General features: G+C 29.7%; 1 protein-coding gene across 3 annotated transcripts in view; it reads left to right on the top strand.

The window, feature by feature from the left end:
- eml6 (EMAP like 6) overlaps window positions 1-19,674 on the top strand; it is a 66,938-nt gene that overhangs the window by 12,997 nt on the left and 34,267 nt on the right. For all 3 annotated transcript variants that reach the window (XM_051123200.1, XM_051123202.1, XM_051123201.1), the window contains 8 exons: window positions 6,376-6,535; window positions 9,296-9,394; window positions 11,473-11,541; window positions 11,873-12,058; window positions 12,270-12,405; window positions 16,594-16,795; window positions 19,121-19,258; window positions 19,349-19,605. In XM_051123200.1, coding sequence (XP_050979157.1) covers window positions 6,376-6,535; window positions 9,296-9,394; window positions 11,473-11,541; window positions 11,873-12,058; window positions 12,270-12,405; window positions 16,594-16,795; window positions 19,121-19,258; window positions 19,349-19,605 — 1,247 coding nt within the window. The remainder of the gene's footprint in view (window positions 1-6,375; window positions 6,536-9,295; window positions 9,395-11,472; window positions 11,542-11,872; window positions 12,059-12,269; window positions 12,406-16,593; window positions 16,796-19,120; window positions 19,259-19,348; window positions 19,606-19,674) is intronic.

Consider the following 19,674-nt stretch of genomic DNA (forward strand, 5'->3'; position numbering starts at 1 on the left):
TAAGTTTTTAGACTAAACTGAAATAAAAATAACAATAAATTAAAGCTATGTAAAAATATATTAAATAAATACAAGTACAAAACACATGACAAAATTATGAAGGAAAAAAAAATTAAAAATATTAATAAATAATATTATTCTTAAGACAGACCATTTTCAATAAAATTAAATGTAAATATTAGATGAAAATCTTTTTAAAAATATTATTTCGGTCTTTTTTTTTAATCTTATCTTAAATAAAACTTTTTAATTAAATTACCTACATTTTTACTTAATTAACTACACCGAATTATTATTATTTTTTATTTAATTCAATGTGGTACTTGCTGTTTACAGTGGTATTTTGTATTATAGTTTTTACTAATATTTTTAGTACGTTTTTATTTTTATATTTTGCTTTTAGTTTTAGTTAATTTTAGTAATTTTGTTGTCTTTTTTTTGTTTAAATAGTTTTTTTTTAATTATTTTAGTTTAGTAGTTTTAGTATTTTGAAATAAGTTTTTGTATATTTTCTTTTATTTCAGTCAAAGTTTAATATTTTTTTTAAGTAACAAAATTGTTTTGTTTTTTTGTTTTGTTTTTTTCGACGAAACAATGGCAAAAATAATGGCTTTTGCCATTTTCATCTCGAACTCATGCTAAAACAGGCTTAATTGTTTTATGCAAAACATAAACTAATATTTTTGTTTCTCATATTTGTGTTTTGCGGGATTCATTTGACTCTCTGTATCAGCTCTATATAAGCCAAAACCTTGGTGCCAAAGCATTCAGGATTAGATTTTGTTGTGATATCTGATGTTTTTATGAGCGTACACACACACACACACACACACACACACACTCTTTTTATCTGTTGGGTGTGAAAAGCCTTGATTCGATCAATAAAAGAGATGCAGCTGTGCTGCTTTCAGAGCCGCTATCAGTGATGTCAAAGTCACTCCGTCTTCAGGGTCAGTGTTTCGTCTTTCTCTCCTCTCTCCACATCTTACTCTCCCCTATGTCTCAGAATTAGCTCTTTCATCGCTCAGGATGCTTAATGGAGCTCTGTTATGATTCATTTAAGTAGCAGCTTTTTCTTTTTGGTTACCAAGGTGGTTTGATACTGTGATCAAGGTGTTGTGAGTATGCTCGCTAGGTGTTTGCTAGGTGTTTTGCGGTTATTATGTCTGTTAGATGGAGTGGGATGAGTTACTTTTGATACTTACAGATCATTTGATGAGAAATGTTTGAGATCATATTGAGATTTTTTTTTCTTTGGTTTCCTGAGCAAATCTGAGCAGCGTTTTAGACTGTGTATTGTTAACTAAAACTACTACAAACTATTTTCAGTAATTCAAATAAAGCTAAAATAACAGGTAAATATTAGATTAAAAAAATGTAGCTTAAAACTTCTGAAAAAATTAGAGATTAGATTTAAGTTTTAGGACTGAAACTGAAAAAAAAAAAAGAATAAATTAAAAGCTATATACAAATATATTAAATATAATATAAGTACAAAACACATGACAAAATTATGAAAAAAAAAATATTATTAAGACAAACCATTTTCAATAAAATTAGAAATAAATAAAATAAAAGATCATTTAAAGGTTAAAAAACAAATAAAAATAAATGTTAAAAAGCACAGAAAATTGCTGAAACTTGCGGAAAATATAAAAAAGCTAATTCAAAATATTAATACATCTACATAAAAGTATGAATAAATAATATTTGTTAATAATGTAATAATATATATATATATATATATCTAAAAATACATGTTAAAGGACACAGAAAATTGCTGAAACTTAAACTAAAAATAAATTAAAAACTGAAAATATAAAAAGCTAATTCAAAATATTAATAAATCCTATAAATAGAAAGAATACATATTTATGTAAAAAATGTAATATAAAAATAAAAATTACAGAAACAAAAAATAAAGCTAAATATAGTTTTTTAAAGAACAAATAAAAATAATTATTAAAAAGCACAGAAAATTGCTGAAACTAAAATTAATATAAAAACTGAAAATGTTCAAAAGCCAATTCAAATATTAATAAATCTTATAAATTGTATGAATACATAATATTTGTTTATAATGTAATATAAAAATAAAAATTGATAATGTGAAAAAAGAAATAAAAAATTAAAACTATATAAAAATGTTTAAAAAACATAAAAATAAATGTTAAAAAGCACAAAAATTATTAAAACAAAAGCTATGTATAAATGTTTATAAAACAAATAAAAATAATTATTAAAAAGCACAAGAAATTGCAGAAACTATAAAAATATAAATTATAAAAAGCTCATTCAAAATATTGATAAATCTTATAAATGGTATGGATAAATAATATTTATGTAAATACTGTAATAGTATAGTAATGCAAACAATTGTTTTCTCTACTAATGGCAACATGAAAATTAAATCATAAAAATTTTAAATGTGAATAAATACTAAAAACAGGATATTCAAAACATTTTCTATGTGTAAAGAATTGATTGGATGTTAAAAAGGTGGTTTTGATATGTAAAGTAAATGTGTCAGTTTTGTATTTTAGTTTAACTTTAAGCAACAATCGACATTTGCTTTTCATTTAATGTCATTGCTGTCTAGGAATAACAATTGAGATATTGAAGCGATCTCATTAGTGATTTTTTCCTTCCTGCAGATTGGTACTTGCCCATATGTGCTAACACACACACACACACACACACACACACACATCTGTAGCTATAACCGCATTGGCACACGGCACAGCTGCTGGCTTGGGTTTCATGCCAGTGGACATGGAGAGACTTTGATCGTTCTGCAAGCTCTCTGAAACACACACACACACACACACACTCGCTGAGGGCATTTAGCCCTGGTTAATCTGCCTTTGATCTGTGTTTGAGAGGAAACTCCTGGCCGCTGCTCCTGCTGGTCCTGATGGCAGACGATGAGGGTGTTCATATCAGAGCTCTAATGGGGCTGGAGTGAATGTCACTCGCTCTCTTACAGTAAATCACTGTGACGCTGCACTGTAATGATGCAATTATCATGCATTATGTTTAGTTAAGAAATAAAGTGCCCCCGGCCGTGCACGCCAGTGAATGCACCACAGTAAAGGGGTGTTGTTTATAGTGATGTTATTGTTAACTGAAACTAAAACTGTTAATAATCAATTTAGGTAATAATATAAAATGAAATAAAATAAATATTAGATGACAAAACAAACTAAAACAACAACAAACAAAAATAAATAAATAAATAAAACAAAATTTTAAAATGTTGTCTTAAAATTACTAAAACTAAAACTGAATTTAAAAAAGAACTAAGCAATATAGAAGTGATTTTGGTCATGAAATTAAGCTGAAATAAAATAAAACTAAATATTATATTGGAAAAACCAACTGAATAAAATGTTTATATATGGCTATAATATAACTATATATTGTCATTGTTTCTAATTTAATAAATATGATATAACAAAATAAAAAGTAAATATAAATATAATAAAATATAAAAAAGTTCTATAAAAATAGAAGTTATATAGTTGTCATTTTCAGTAATTGAAATAAAGCTGTGTGTGTGTATAATTTTCATCAAATTTCATCATTTCAGGTGGAAAAAAGTCAGAAATGTTAAATTAAACAAATTATTGTAAGGTTCAGTCATTTTTGTTTATTGCAATCAAAGTGCAACAAAATAAAATAAAAATATTGGATGAAAAAAAGAAGAAAAGGTATAGAAGTTGTTTTTGGTAATTGTAATAAAAATATTTGATAAGCAATAAGAAATGTTGCGTTGCCATCTATGAAATAAATAGGTTTAAGTTGAGGTGCCAAATTTACAAAAACTGAAATAAAAATAACAGAAGCTACATATGTCATTTTCAGTAATTGAAATAAAGCTGCAATAAAATAGAAATATTAGATGAAAAACAAAGAAAGTTAGAAACTTTGCTTTTGAAACTAAATTAAATAAGTTTTAAGTTGAGGTACTAAAACTAAATTAAAAATATTTTTTTAAATGAATGAAAATGACAAAAACACTAAATTAATTAAATAAAATTACTTAAAAAAAAAACGTAAAATAAAATTTAAATGATAATTAAAAAATAAAAAAACTCAAAATATTTTAAAAAGTAAAAAAATAAACTTTTGTTTTTCAGCTAGTGATGTACTAATATAACAAGATCTTTTAAAAATCTAAAATCTTAAAAAATTACAAAAAAACACACTACAAAATTACTAAAAGTTTAACTAAAATGAAAAATATATATAAAAAATATTAATATGTAATTAAAATATAACTGTTTGTCTGTTATATTAAATATATATATAATTTATTTTTTATTTTTTTGCTATTATGTTTAAAAAAATTTAACACTACCAGTCAAAAGTTTTTGAACAGTAAGATTTTTAATGTTTTTAAAGAAGTCTCTTCTGCTCACCAAGCCTGCATTTATTTGATTCTAAATACAGAAAAACAGTAATATTGTGAAATAAAGCTGCAATAAAAAAGAAATATTACATTATATATTTTATTACATGGCAACAAAATGAAATAAGTTTAAGTTGAGGTACTAAAATTACTACAAATAAATTAGAAAGATAAATAAATTAAAAAAAAAAAAAAAGCTATAATGGTATACATAATAGCAAAAAAATATCTTGCTTAATATGTCTCTACTATTGTCTGTTGACAATATATTGTACAGTACAGACCTAATACGTCAGCACAGGAACAAAATTTGCATTTATGGTCTTTCAGCATTGGCTTGTCATTATTTTGGCTTAGTGATTTTGGTTTTGAGTTTGTTTTGCACCTGCTGCATCAAAGCGTCCCTGAGCTTCGCCTCTCGCCGTCCGTCACCATGGCAGAGCTGTTGCCGTGGAGAAAGTCGGTTCGTCTGTGACATCATCTTCCTGTCGGAGCTGAACTGTAGAGAAAGTCAGTGGTCTCGTATGTGCTGATCCTGCTGTGGTTTCCTCAGGCACGTCTCTCCCACACGGAGTTTAATTTTAGTATTTAGTCGCGTAATCACAGTTTTCTGTGTTTATGTATGACTCTGGATTAAAACTGGTTTAATGAGATTCATCCATTCAGTCTCATTATCAGACTTTTGACTTGATTATTTTATTTTGGCTACAAATGTGTGTGTATTTGTGTATTCCCTATGTTATAAGGACCAAATGTGTAGTAGTATAAATAACTTTTGACCTTGTGGGGACATTTTTAGTGCAGAAAGTTTTCCGTTAAGAGTAGGTTTAGGTGTTTGGTTTCCCATAAATTAATTAAAATATAAAAAAATAAAAAAAAAACAAATAAAAATTAAAAATTAAAAAATAAATAAATAATTAAATGTATACATTTATAATAAAAATAAAATAAAAACTAAGAAAATAGTTGTACATTTTCTGTTCTGTCCAAAAATAATAAGTACAGATTATTTAACAGACATGCATTTATGTCTGTGAAATAATCTATGTCTATGTACATTTATATCAGGGTTATTATAGTTAACTAAAACTAAAACCATAGAAAAAAATATTCTTATTTCTTGAAATAAAATAAACATTAAATGAAATAAAATGTTAAAAAATTATTTTATTTCAGCTAGTGATGTGCTAATATAACTAAAATTTAGACTGAAATTTAAAAATATATATATTAAAAAATATATAGAGATTTTACAAAACTAAAACTTAACAAAAAAGAAATAAAAGAAATAAAAACTAATTCAAAATATTAATAAAAATATAATTGTATGTCTGTTATATTAAAAATAATAGTGTGATACATATATATTTATTTATTTTTGCTATTGTGTTTATTATTTTTTTTAATAACATGACCAGTCAAAAGTTTTTGAGCATTAAGATGTTTTTTAAAGTCTCTTCTTCTTACCAGGCCTGCGTTTATTTGATCCAAAATACAGCAAAAGCAGTAATATTATGAAATATTTTTACTATTTAAAATAACTACTTTCTATTTGAATATATTTTAAAATGTAATTTATTCATGTGATGCAAATCTGAATTTTCAGCATCATTACTCCAGTCTTCAGTGTCACATGATCCTTCAGAAATCATTCTAATATGCTGATTTGCTGCTCAATTTTTTTTTATTGTTATTATTATTATCAATATTTAATATTCATATTCAGGATTTTTTAAATAGAAAGATCCAAAGATCAGCATTGTTGCTAAAAGATTTCAAAATGTAACTGTTTTTGCTGTACTTTGGATCAAATAAATGCAGGCTTGGTGAGCAGAAGAACTTCTTTAAAAAAACATTAAAAATCTTTTTTCCCTTCACTTTTATTTTTTTTGTTTTTCTTTTTATTTCTGCCTGTCTTTCTGTTCTCTCAGTGTGACTCTTGAATGTTTCTCTTCTGTTCTCAGTCTGGCGCTGCATCCAGATAAGATCCAGGTGGCCACAGGTCAGGTTGGGAAGGATCCGTATATCTGTGTGTGGGACTCGTATGCGCTGACCACCGTTTCCATCCTGAGAGACGTTCACACTCACGGCGTGGCCTGTCTGGCCTTCGACGCCGATGGACAGGTGAGTCACGTGACTCCTCAGTCACTACAGTGACTCCCTACATGGCTCTCTGGAATACTTATCTCTGATTGGCTGCTGAAATATTTTTAAACATTGAGTCACATAATCAGTAGATTAAAGTATGTATGGAGTTTTTGTTGTTTTACTACATCAAGTTAAACTGAAATTTGAAAAGGTTTTTTTGTATTTTATTTTATTCCTGTTCATGTTTATTTCAAGTAATGTGATATTTTTAATTTTAGTTAACAACTAGATTTGCCAAGACAAACTTTGAAGTTGACTTGAGAAAGCCTGACCAGAAAGTCTGAAAAAGCTTTAAAAGTTTAAAAAAGTTCTAAAAGATTTTAAAAGTTTGATGGGTTTCAGTCTGAAATAGATTGAAGTTTAAAGTGGTTTTAAAGCTTAAAGCTTGAATGTTTTGAAGGCAGTACAGTCTGTCAGATAGATAGATAGATAGCATGTTGCTAGCATGTTAACATGCTTTAGCATGACTGACAAGTTACTAACATGTTGGTAGCATGTTTCTAACATGGTTAGCATGTTGCTAGCATAATTTCTAGCAAGATCATCATGTTATTAACATAATTCTATCATGATTAGCATGTTTCTAGCATGATTAGCGTAATTTTTTACCTGACCATCATGTTACTAGCATGATTCTAGCATGATTAGCATGTTACTTGCATGTTGCTAGCATGTTTCTAACATGACTAGCATGTTACTTGCATGTTGCTAGCCTGTTTCTAGCATGATTAGCAAGCTACTAGCATGTTGCTAGTATGTTTCTAGCATGATTAGCATGTTTCTAGTATGATTAGCATGTTATTAGCATAATTTCTAGCATGATCATCATGGTACTAATGTTCCAAGCATGATCCTAGCATAATTAGCATGTTATTAGCATGTTGTTACCATAATTTCTAACATGACCATCATGTTACTAGCATGATTCTAGCATGATTAGCATGTTGCTAGCAAGATTAGCAAGTTACTAGCATGTTGCTAGTATGTTGCTAGCATGATTTACAAGTTACTAGCATGTTGCTAGTATGTTTCTAGCATGAATAGCATGTTGCTATTCATGCTAGTTAACATGAACTAATAGCATGAATAGCATGTTGCTATTCATGCTATTAACATGTTACTAGCATGATTCTAGCATAATTTGCATGTTTTTAGCATGATTAGCATGTTATTAGCATTTTGCTAGCATAATTTTTTACATGACCATCATGTTACTAGCATGATTCTAACATGATTAGCATGTTACTTGCATGTTGCTAGCCTGTTTCTAACATGATTAGCAAGTTACTAGCATGTTGCTAGTATGTTTCTAGCATGATTAACATGTTTCTAGCATGATTAGCATGTTATTAGCATAATTTCTAGCATGATCATCATGGTACTAATGTTACAAGCATTTTTCTAGCATGATTAGCTTGTTAGCATTATTTCTAATATGACCATCATGTTACTAGCATGATTCTAGCATGATTAGCATGTTGCTAGTATGTTGCTAGCATGATTTACAAGTTACTAGCATGTTGCTAGCATGATTTACAAGTTACTAGCATGTTGCTAGTATGTTTCTAGCATGAATAGCATGTTGCTAGCATGATTAGCAAGTTACTAACATGTTACTAGCATGATTCTAGCATAATTTGCCTGTTTCTAGCATGATTAGCATGTTATTAGCATTTTGCTAGCATAATTGTTTACATGACCATCATGGTACTAGCATGATTCTAGCATGATTAGCATGTTACTTGCATGTTGCTAGCATGTTTCTAGCATGATTAGCATGTTGCTAGCAAGATTAGCAAGTTACTAGCATGTTGCTAGTATGTTTCTAGCATGATTAGCATGTTAATAGCATTATACTAGCACGATTCTAACATGTTACTAGCATGTTGCTAGCATGTTTCTAGCATGATTAGCATTTTGCTAGCAAGATTAGCAAGTTACTAGCATGTTGCTAGTATGTTACTAGCATGATTAGCATGTTACTAGCATTATACTAGCACGATTCTAACATGTTACTAGCATGTTGCTAGCATGTTTCTAGCATGATTAGCATGTTGCTAGCAAGATTAGCAAGTTACTAGCATGTTGCTAGTATGTTTCTAGCATGATTAGCATGTTACTAGCATTATACTAGCACGATTCTAACATGTTACAAGCATGTTGCTAGCATGTTTCTAGCATGATTAGCATTTTGCTAACGTAGCATGTTATCAAACATAGCTTGTTACTAGCATGTTTATAGAATGATTCTAGCATGATTATCATGTTACTAGCATGATTCTAGCATAATTAGCAAGTTACTAGCATGTTGCTAGCATGATTTTAGTACGATTAGCATGTTACTAGAATGTTGTTAACATAACTAGCAATGAATGTGACTGAGTTTAAATAGGTTAGAAATGGTTTTGACGGTTGGAGTTTGAATAGTGTTGCTCATTTGAACCGTCAAGTTCAATGGGATTTTTCCCAGTTTTAATCGTCATTGTTAGGAAAACTGTGAATCCGATCAGTTACAAAAAATTAAGCAACTAACTTGAGATCAGTCTGAAGATCTGGGCTGAGTTTGGAGTTTGTAGAGTTAAAGCTGTAGGAAGAGTTACAGTCAACGGTTTAGTCTCAGAAGTTTATATAGCTTTCTCAAGCCAACTTAATAATAACCCTGAGTAATATTGTTATTAAAATCAGTGTTTGCAAATGCTTTCATCTAACAGTTTATTTTTCTCCTGTCTCGTTCAGCGTTTAGCGTCTGTGGGACTCGATGCCAAAAACACGGTGTGTGTGTGGGACTGGAAAAAGGGGCGTGTCTTGGCCACCGCCACGGGACATTCTGATAGGGTAAGAACGGAACGCGATGTTCCTCATTACCGACAGCTAATTAGATCAAAAACTGCCGAGTCCGGCATTTCATTCATAACGCCAGATTAAAGATTTCGACTCCAGCGCATGGAGTGAAAAACGCAGATCGCGCCCGTCCGGTCCGCACATGGCAGGACTGTTTCCATAGCAACAGATGCTACACCTCATGATGTGAATGAATAACCGTTAAGAGCGTTATGAATAAGTTATTGTGTTGTGCTACAGTACAGAGGAGCATTTCAATGCATGAACTGACAGATAGAGTGTGTTTCACACAAGCGCACACGCGCTCGGTGTCGAGGGAGTCTGAAGGCACAGTGGAGATGACAGAGCAGCTTAGTGAAGAACCACAGACACCAGAAGACTCCCTAAGGTGCCATTAAAACCCTGCAGCTCTTCCTGTCTCTCTGTGTGTCTCTCTGCTGCTCCAGCTCAACAGCTTCACTGCCATGACTGCCGACGGAATAGAAAGCAATTTAGAGTTTATATCTTTTGCATTTTATATTCATGCATTTGGCAGAAGCTTTTATCTAAAGCGACTTGCATTGCATTGATTCAAGGTACGTCAGTTCATGCACTCCCTGGACATCAGACTCATTGCTAATGGCATGATCTGCTGTTTATTTGCAGATAATGCATGCAAATAATCAGACTGAAATGCATAGTTTAAAATGAAGAATTAAGGAAAGAAGAAAAATTATTTTGATTACGATGCTTAATGCATTGTTCTTTTTGTAAATTGTTGAATTTTTAGATAATTAGCAACCATGCCTATAAGTACACAGCTCTGGATCTTGAAAAAAAAGATTTGCATAAAAAATAAAATGTTTATATTTAAAATAAAAATAGAATCAGTAATAATAAAATAAAAAAAATTAAAAAGAGTTATACATTTTTTGTTCTGTCTGAAGTAATAAGTACAGATTATATAACAGACATTATGTATGTATGTCTGTTAAATCTATAATTCTGTCTGTGTTTGTGTCAGGGTTATTATAGTTAACTGAAACAAAAACTTTTTTTTTATTATAATTTTTTTAATGATTTTTAATTAAAAAAACATTTTACTATTAATCTTGTTTTATTTTCAAGTTGATGCTGAGAAAAAAATTACAATCAGCTTATATTCAGCTTATATATATATATATATATATCTGTACATTTGTCTATAATAATAATATCAGTAATAAATTTGTAATGATTTTTAATTGGGTGTTTTACAAAAAAAATTCTAATTTTTAACCTTTTTTTTCAGCTAGTGATGCACTAAAATAACTAAAAAAAAATAAAATAAAATCAATAAAACTATATTTAGATATTACAAAAAACACTACAAAGTCTAAAAATTCTAATGAAAGTAAAAAATAAAATAAATTCTGATTCTTATTCAAAACATGACTAAAAAACTATACTAGTTTATAACTATACTAATAGCATTTGTATAGTTAAAAAATAACAATAAAAACTTCCATCATGCAGTTTTTCTCATATTTTTCAAATTATATATGTATCTATCAGCTTTAATGCATTAATCAAAATAACAAAAGCAGTAAAATGCCAAAAGTTTGGTTTTTAATGACAAAAAGTTCAAGGTAGATCATTTAACTTACAGTCTGGAAAGCAGTGGAAACAGTGAAAATCAGGATTGTGCATAAAATGAATGTCGTCAGAGTTGTTCATACATGTGAAAATTGGACGAGAATTGAACAAATTGTAATCTGGCTCAGATTCGGACAAAAATCGTGTCTTTGTGGTGTTTTTCTGCTAATTAAGTGATAATGCAAGGCTTTTTCACCTTAGAAATGGCTGCAAAATGCATCATATTTTTTGAGAAAGTGTGAAAGCAAAACAGACTGTGTTTTTGGAATTAACACTTCAAAATGAGTAAGAAACAAGTATTAGATTTTATCCAGCACATAATGTGCAGGTATTTGCATTGTAATGTCCACTGTGTATAATTTTAGACAGTTGTTCTTAATTCAGTGTGATCGGTTTTGGCTGTAGATGTTGTGGAACAGTTGACATGTTTATTCCACCTGTTTGTGCTGCCGTTTCAGATCTTTGATATTTCCTGGGACCCGTTTCTGCCGCACAGGCTGGTGAGCTGCGGAGTCAAGCACATTAAAGTGAGTCAAACCCCTGAGACAAAGTTCATTCGAACCCGCTCTCGGAAACAAATAAATGAGGCATCAGCGGAAAAGATGCCGTAATTTATTCCTTCTTTCCTTTGTTGTTTTCATCTTTACTGCAGATGCAATGCTTTTTCACACACTTCAGAAAATGCATTAACATAATGAACAACTGAGACAGAAGAAAATCATTTAAAGGAACAATTCAGCCACAAATCAAAATCTGTCTCATTTAGTCAACTTGTGTCAATTTATGCATGCACAATATTGTAAGTTTTCTGATGCAAAAGATTTGCATGAGCAAAAGAGTTTCTCTTTTGTCTTATAGTTTTGGACATTATGTGGCAACGCCTTGACGCCAAAACGAGGGATTTTTGGAAAGACGGGGGACTTGCAAACCATCCTGTGCTTGGCGACGGCCAAAGATGAAGTGACGTATTCGGGCGCTCTTAACGGAGACATTTACGTGTGGAAGGGACTCAACCTGACGAGAACGATACAGGCGGCGCACGGAGTGAGTGAAGCTCATCACACTTCCTACACCATCACTCCCACCACATACACATCAGCTGTGCGCTATAGCATCTCCATTAAAGGACATTCAACGAAGTTGCAATGCAATGCATGCCATTTGTGAACTGATATTCAGTGCGTTTGCTATTTGTGTCATGCATCTATAAAACTGGTGACATATGTGACCTGTTGCACATGTATTTGTTCTGCAGGCAGGGATCTTCAGCATGCATTCATGTGAAGAAGGTTTTGCCACCGGTGGGCGGGATGGATGTGTGAGGCTGTGGGACGTGGATTTCAAACCCATCACCAAGATTGACCTCAGGGAGGCAGAACAGGGTTATAAAGGTAAAACATTACAGCTAGCTTTGAAAGGAGCAGGATTCTTCTTGCCCTTTTGAAATGCAGTTTAATGTACTATGTGACATACTCTAACATTCACAACACAAAGCATTCATTTCATTAACACATGACCATTTATATTTATATGTCAAATAACTATTTATTATTCAGCGATCTGGCCAAGCGTTATTATGTCAGTTTACACTCATTTGGTAACAGAATCAATTCAATTTGGAGCGGGTTCGTGAATCTATTGTTTCAGATTGGAATTTTGGTGCGGGTTTGTGAATCTTTTGATTGAGATCGGGACTTTGGAGCAGGTTCATGAATCATATGATTCAGATCGGGACTTTGGAGCATTTATCATGAATCATTTGATTCAGATCAGGACTTCGGTGCAGGTTCATGAATCATTTGATTCAGATTGGGACTTCGAAACATATCGCAAATCATTGTGAGTCATTTGATTCAGATTGGGACTTTGGAGCAAGTTCATGAATCATTTGATTCAGATTGGGACTTTGGAGCAAGTTCATGAATCATTTGATTCAGATTGGGACTTCAGAGCATGTATCGTGAATCATTTGATTCAGATCAGGATTTTGGTGCGGGTTCAAGAATCAGTTTATTTGTTGTGGGTTTGCGAAATGTTTGAGTCAGATTGTAGTGAATCACTGATTCCGATTGGGACTTCGGAGCATTTATTGCGAATCATTTAATTCAGATAAGGACTTTGGTGTGGGTTCATGAATCATTTGATTCAGATCAGAACTTTGGTGCGGGTTCATGAATCATTTGAAAAATTTGATTCAGATTGGGACTTCGATGTGGGTTCATGAATCATTTAATTCAGATCGGGACTTCGATGTGGGTTCATGAATCATTTGATTCAGATTGGGACTTCAGAGCATTTATTGCGAATCATTTGATTCAGATCAGGACTTTGATGTGGGTTCATGAATCATTTGATTCAGATTGGGAATTCGGAGCATTTATCGCGTATCATTTGATTCATATCGGGACTTCGATGTGGGTTCATGAATCATTTGATTCAGATTGGGACTTCGATGTGGGTTCATGAATCATTTGATTCAGATTGGGACTTCGGAGCATTTATTGTGAATCATTTAATTCAGATCTGGACATCGGTGTGGGTTCATGAATCATTTGATTCAGATTGGGACTTCGGTCTGGGTTTGTGAAACGTTTGAGTCAAATCGTGACTTCGGATCACGTATCCTGAATCATTCGATTCAGACTGGGACTTTGTTGCAGGTTTGTGAAGCGTTTGATTCAGATCAGGAATTGTGTGGCATTCATTAAAAAATGTTTTAATAAACTATTGTTACCATTAGTTAAACCAAAATACAAGTTAAAAAAGTTTTATGATGGGGGATTGTATTGAAGACCATTGAGTTTCTTTGTGTATCTAAAAATTAAATGCACATTTTGCTTTATTTATTTTACATTTTTCTGAATTCTATGACATGGTGTTTTATATAGTAAATTCCATTTTTAAAGACTTTTTTTTCTTCAAGATTTTGTTTGTATTAATAATAATAAAAATAGTGTATATATATAATAAGAATAAACAGGGCTCTATGCAGTGAACAAACAGCAAAAGCTGGTTGCATTACCGAGCATTTTTCAAAAGGAAATTGCATCGATTTAGTTTGCATCCATTTCAGACACAACACCAGATCAATAAAGTAGACACTTTTAAACAGGAAGAGCTTATTTGTTTGACTCCTTATGGTGGCACAGCAACCCCGGTATATAAGGGATTGTGTCACCATGGCAACACGGCAACCTGCGCTTATATCACACGAGTGACAGTGTTTTCAGCAGATGTAAGTCTTGTAGCAATGAAGCTGTCAGCGCTTTCACAGCAGAAGTCTGTCAGATAATTGGCTGGAATAACAAACGATCAGATCTGGTCAGTCTGAAACGGAAATCTCAGCAGATTTAACCAGCCTCACTGAATGCTTCCTGCAGGAAAGAAAAAAAAACAGAAAATATCTCTATTTTTTTTTTTTTTTTGGTAATCTCTGCACTTGGATGAAGGTTATTGACTCATTTGGTCAGAGAAATCCATCAAAAGTAGTGATTCACACTGGCTTTGTTTATTTGACATTTTGCTGGTGTGTCCAATTTAGACTTCCTTATAACATGTTTTTGACTTTTTCTGCTTTAAAGGTCCACTTTTGGGTGTTTTACAACCAGTTAATGAGCCAATTAAATTCTGCCCTGCTGAAAACATCAGCTTATGACAACTCAAGCTTTTTTACACTCTATTTTACGCAGCTATTTTTTATATTAATTGTTCAATATAATAATGTTTTTGTGGAATTATGTGGATTTTTCTTTATTTCTGTATTGTTTAATTTTTCTTTATGTAACATAAATTTTTTTTCCTGCTTAGTAACAATATTTATATACTGTTGTTGTTGTTGTTAATAATATTTTGAATAAGCTTTCATTATTATTTTAATTTTGGTGTAAGTTTTAGTTATTTTGTTATGTGCTTTTGTCATTTTATGTGCATTTTTAATTTATTAAATAATGTATTTATATTTTTGAAATTTTAGTACTTTAAATTAAACTATGTATTTTAGCTCTAATTTATAATTTTCATTTTAGTTTTTCATATAACATTTAATTATACTTAGTTTTATATTTATTTTATATTTAATTTTATATTAAAACATGTATTTCAGCTCTAATTTTTGTTTTAGTTTTTCATCTAATATTTATAATTATATACTTAATTTCACATTTATCTTATATTTGTATATTTATTTATAAATAAATAAATTTATATATTTAATATTCATATTCTCTTGATTTAGTTGATTTCAAATACATTTCAGCTAACAGTTTTGAATATTTAGTTTTTTTATTTGTTTATTTCATATATTATATTTTATTTAATTACTAGTTCTATATTTAAATTTTTATAGTTTTAATGTTAAATAATAGCAGCGCTGCTTAGTAATTCAAGCATTGATAAAAGCAAGCTGATGCAGAAAATTAACATTAAACATTTTTATATATATATATATATATATATATATATATATATATATATATATATATATATATATATATATATATATATATATATATATATATATATATATATACACACATATATATATATATACATTAATATATTTTTAATATTTTCATATTTATTTTTAATGTATATGCATTTGTTTTAGAAATTTTAGTATTTTATAAATAAAACTTGTATTCCAGTTTTAATTTATAATTTTTGTTTTATTTTTTCATCTAATATTTATAATGATATACTTAATTTCATATTTACCTAATATTTATATATTAATATATGTATTTATAATTAAATACATAAATTCATATATTTATATTTTCTTGATTAATTTAATTCAAAATGAATTTCAACTAACAATTTTGAATATTTAGGTTTTTTTTTTAAATATTTTTTTTCTGCTTAGCAACAATATTATTTATATATTATTATTGTTTTTATTAATATTTTGAATAAGCTTTCATTATTTTAGTGTAAGTTTTAGTTATTTTGTGCCTTTGTCATTTGTGCATTTTTAATATATGTAATATATTCATTCATATATTGTTAATGTATTTATATTTATTTAAATAATTTAAATAATTTACATAAATGTATATATTTATATATTTAATGTTTATTTTTTATTTTTTTTATTTTCAAATTAATCTCAATTAACGATTTTTAATATTTAGTTTTTTTTATTTCATGTTTATATTTCATTTACTTTCAGCTTTACTTCAGTTACTTAATTACTTAAAAGAGTGATCCATTAAATGAACATCAGCATTAATTAGTACTTATAAAGCACATAATAATGCCTTATTTTGCATGTCCATATTTTGGATAACTTTATTAATAATTAATAAACCGCGAATCAGTAGTTTATTGAAGCAAAAGTCATAGTTAATTGTTAGTTAATAGTGAGAACTGGTCCCCAAATTAAAGTGTGGCCAGCAAAATCACATCAAAGATGATTTAGATTAAATAAAGTCAACAACTGCTTGATTTTACAAACCAAGTAGTATTGACGTGTTATAGTAGGTATTGAATCTGGAACGTTCTGTGGACTTGAGTTATTTGCCTGTGACCAGATAAGTTTTGTTTTATCAGAAATTTAATCTGATGAATCTGAATCTCTGCAGGTCTGTCCATCCGCAGCGTGTGTTGGAGAGCTGACAGGATCTTGGCAGGAACTCAAGACAGCGAGATCTTCGAGGTGATGGTGAGAGACCGAGATAAACCGCTGCTGATCATGCAGGGCCATTCAGAGGGGGAGCTCTGGGCCCTCGATCTGCATCCCAAACAACCGCTGGCCGTCACAGGCAGCGACGATCGATCCGTACGGTCAGTCCACTCCTCCTATTGGATTTTAGTTCATATCACATCAGTTCACACAGTAGATGTTATAAATGGAGCAAGACAGGTGGAAATGGGGTGATGTTTGGGCTTTTCAGAATGCTTAAACTAGAGCTGGGTGATAAACGATATTGTATTGAGATGATGACTAACGATGTTGAGCTCTGGACATTTCAAGATCAAACACACATGAACATCTCTTTTTTATTTTTTACACATTTTATTTAAGAAAAACTACCTTCAAATACACACTAAAACTGAAAGATATTCACAACAACCCGCCAAAATAAAAGTCTGGTTACACTAATGAAGAAATTATGACAGAAATATGAAGAGTTTGGTTCTAAAACGCTATAAGTCCATTTAGATTAATTTAAGTAAAAATGTGTTTTCTTTACCAAGAAAGTGGCTAAATGAAAACCACTATTTTCTGTTTCTAACTTTCACGTAACATCTTTAGGTTATAATAACATTAATAATTTAGATCCAGATTTTAATTTTCAGAGATTTATTATAAAAACGGGTTATTTTTTCCCCCAAAATGCAATAAATCCATCAGGGCTCTACACTTACTTTCTTTTTAGGAGCACTTGTGCTTCCAACTTAAAAAGTTTAAGAGCACAGTCAAAATTTTAGGAGCACCTTCTAATCAATAATCCAAAAAATCTGATCAAAAATTTGCCTTCTCGTTACGAGGTGATATTTGCAATAGTAATAGTAATAATAATAATAGTAATAATAATAATGTTTTTTTATTTTTAAGGAATATTATACAACCAAGATATTTTTTCATCCATATTTGCATCTTAACAAAAAAACAACAACAAAAAAAACCCCACTGTTTTGTTTAACTTGAAGAAATTATGACAAAATTATAGTTTTACTAAAATATAATTTTTAAAGTAGTAATAATAAAATAATGCATTGTTATAAAATTAAAAGCATAATAAAATGCATTGTTTTATTGTAAATTAATTACTTTTTTTTATTGAATACTGTTGCATTTGAGAATAACTACTGTCTAATAAACACCTAACTAAAAACTAAAACTAAAAAAAAATAATAAATGTTAATGACAAACCATCAGTAATAAAAGTCTGGTCTGAAGTACACCTCAGAGTAATAATAATAATGTTTTTTATTTTTATTTTTAAGAAATATTATACAACCAAGATATTTTCTTTGCATCTTAACAAAAAAAAAAAAAAAAATAAAATAAAATAAATAAATAAATAAATAAATAAAAAATATCAGTGTTTTGAAATGTTTGTTATATTTTCATGTGGTTAAAATAGTGATTACATTTTTTTTTTAAGTTTTATTAATTAATTTCATTAGACACTATTTCCCATTATAGAGTTATAAAACATTAAAGTAATAATAATACAATGATGCATTGTTATAAAATTAAATGCATAATAAAAATAAAATGCATTGTTTTATTGTAAATTAATTATTCTTTATTGAATAATAATAATAATAATAATAATAATAATAATGTTTTTTATTTTTAAGGAATATTGTACAACCAAGATATTTTTTCATCCATATTTACATCTTAACAAAAAACAAAACAAAACAAAAATAAAAAAATCAGTGTTTTGTAAAATGTTTGTTATATTTTCAAGTGGTTAAATAGTGATTAAAGTTTTTAAGTTTTATTAATTAATTTCATTAGACACTATTTTCCATTATAAAGTTATAAAACATTAAAGTAATAATAATACAATGATGCATTGTTATAAAATTAAATGCATAATAAAATTAAAATGCATTGTTTTATTGTAAATTAATTATTTTTTTACTGAATAATAATAATAATAATTTAAATTTATAACAATAATTGCATCTTAACAAAAAACAAAACAAAACAAAAACAGTGTTTTGTTGTAAAATATTTTCATGTGGTTAAAATAGTGATTAAATTGTTAAAGTGTTATCAAATCATTTCATTAGACACCATTTTCCATTATAAATTTATAAAACATAAAAAATAAAATAAAATAGAAAACACAGAATTTAGTGGAAAATAAAATGGATTTATGAGGGCTTAAATTAAAACACAACTACTCTGTGGAGTTGAATTGTGAGCAAATTATTTGTACATTTATTCTCAAGGCCTAACGAACATGTGGCAAGCATTTATGTTAAATAAATATTGTGATAAATATCAATCATATAATATGTAGAAAAATATTGTTGGTTTTGTTTTTGGTTCATGACTTTGTCCTTATTGCCCAGCCCTAGCTTAAAAGTACAATATGGACATAAGTATGAACAACGTTTTAATTTTCATCAAACATGCACATTTAGACTGTGGAGTTTGTCCGAACACACGTTGATCGCTCGCTGCAACATGGAAGAGGCCGTACGTAGCGTTTCCTTCAACAACGACGGTTCCCAGCTCGCTCTTGGCATGAAGGACGGCTCCTTCACTGTTCTTCGTGTCAGGTAATTGAATTCAGATTACCTGCACTTCATTATTTTAGCTGGATTTCAGCTTCATTATTCACAAACTGAGGGTTTGTCTGGTTTTCTAAGGGACATGACGGAGGTGGTCCACATCAAGGACAGGAAGGAGGTCATTCACGAGCTCAAGTTCTCACCTGATGGCTCTTATTTGGCTGTGGGCTCCAACGATGGGTTTGTGGACATCTACGCTGTGGCCCAACGCTATAAAAAAGTGGGAGAGTGCAGCAAGTCCACCTGCTTCATAACACACCTGGACTGGTCCGTCGACAGCCGATTCCTGCAGACCAACGATGGAGCTGGAGAACGATTCTTCTACAGGATGCCGAGTACGAATAATTGTTCATTTATAATTCATGGGAAAGTTGTGAAAAATGAATGACACTTTCTGATTCTTT

This window comes from Labeo rohita, chromosome 11 (genome assembly GCF_022985175.1).
Source record: "Labeo rohita strain BAU-BD-2019 chromosome 11, IGBB_LRoh.1.0, whole genome shotgun sequence".
NCBI classification, from domain to species: domain Eukaryota; kingdom Metazoa; phylum Chordata; class Actinopteri; order Cypriniformes; family Cyprinidae; genus Labeo; species Labeo rohita.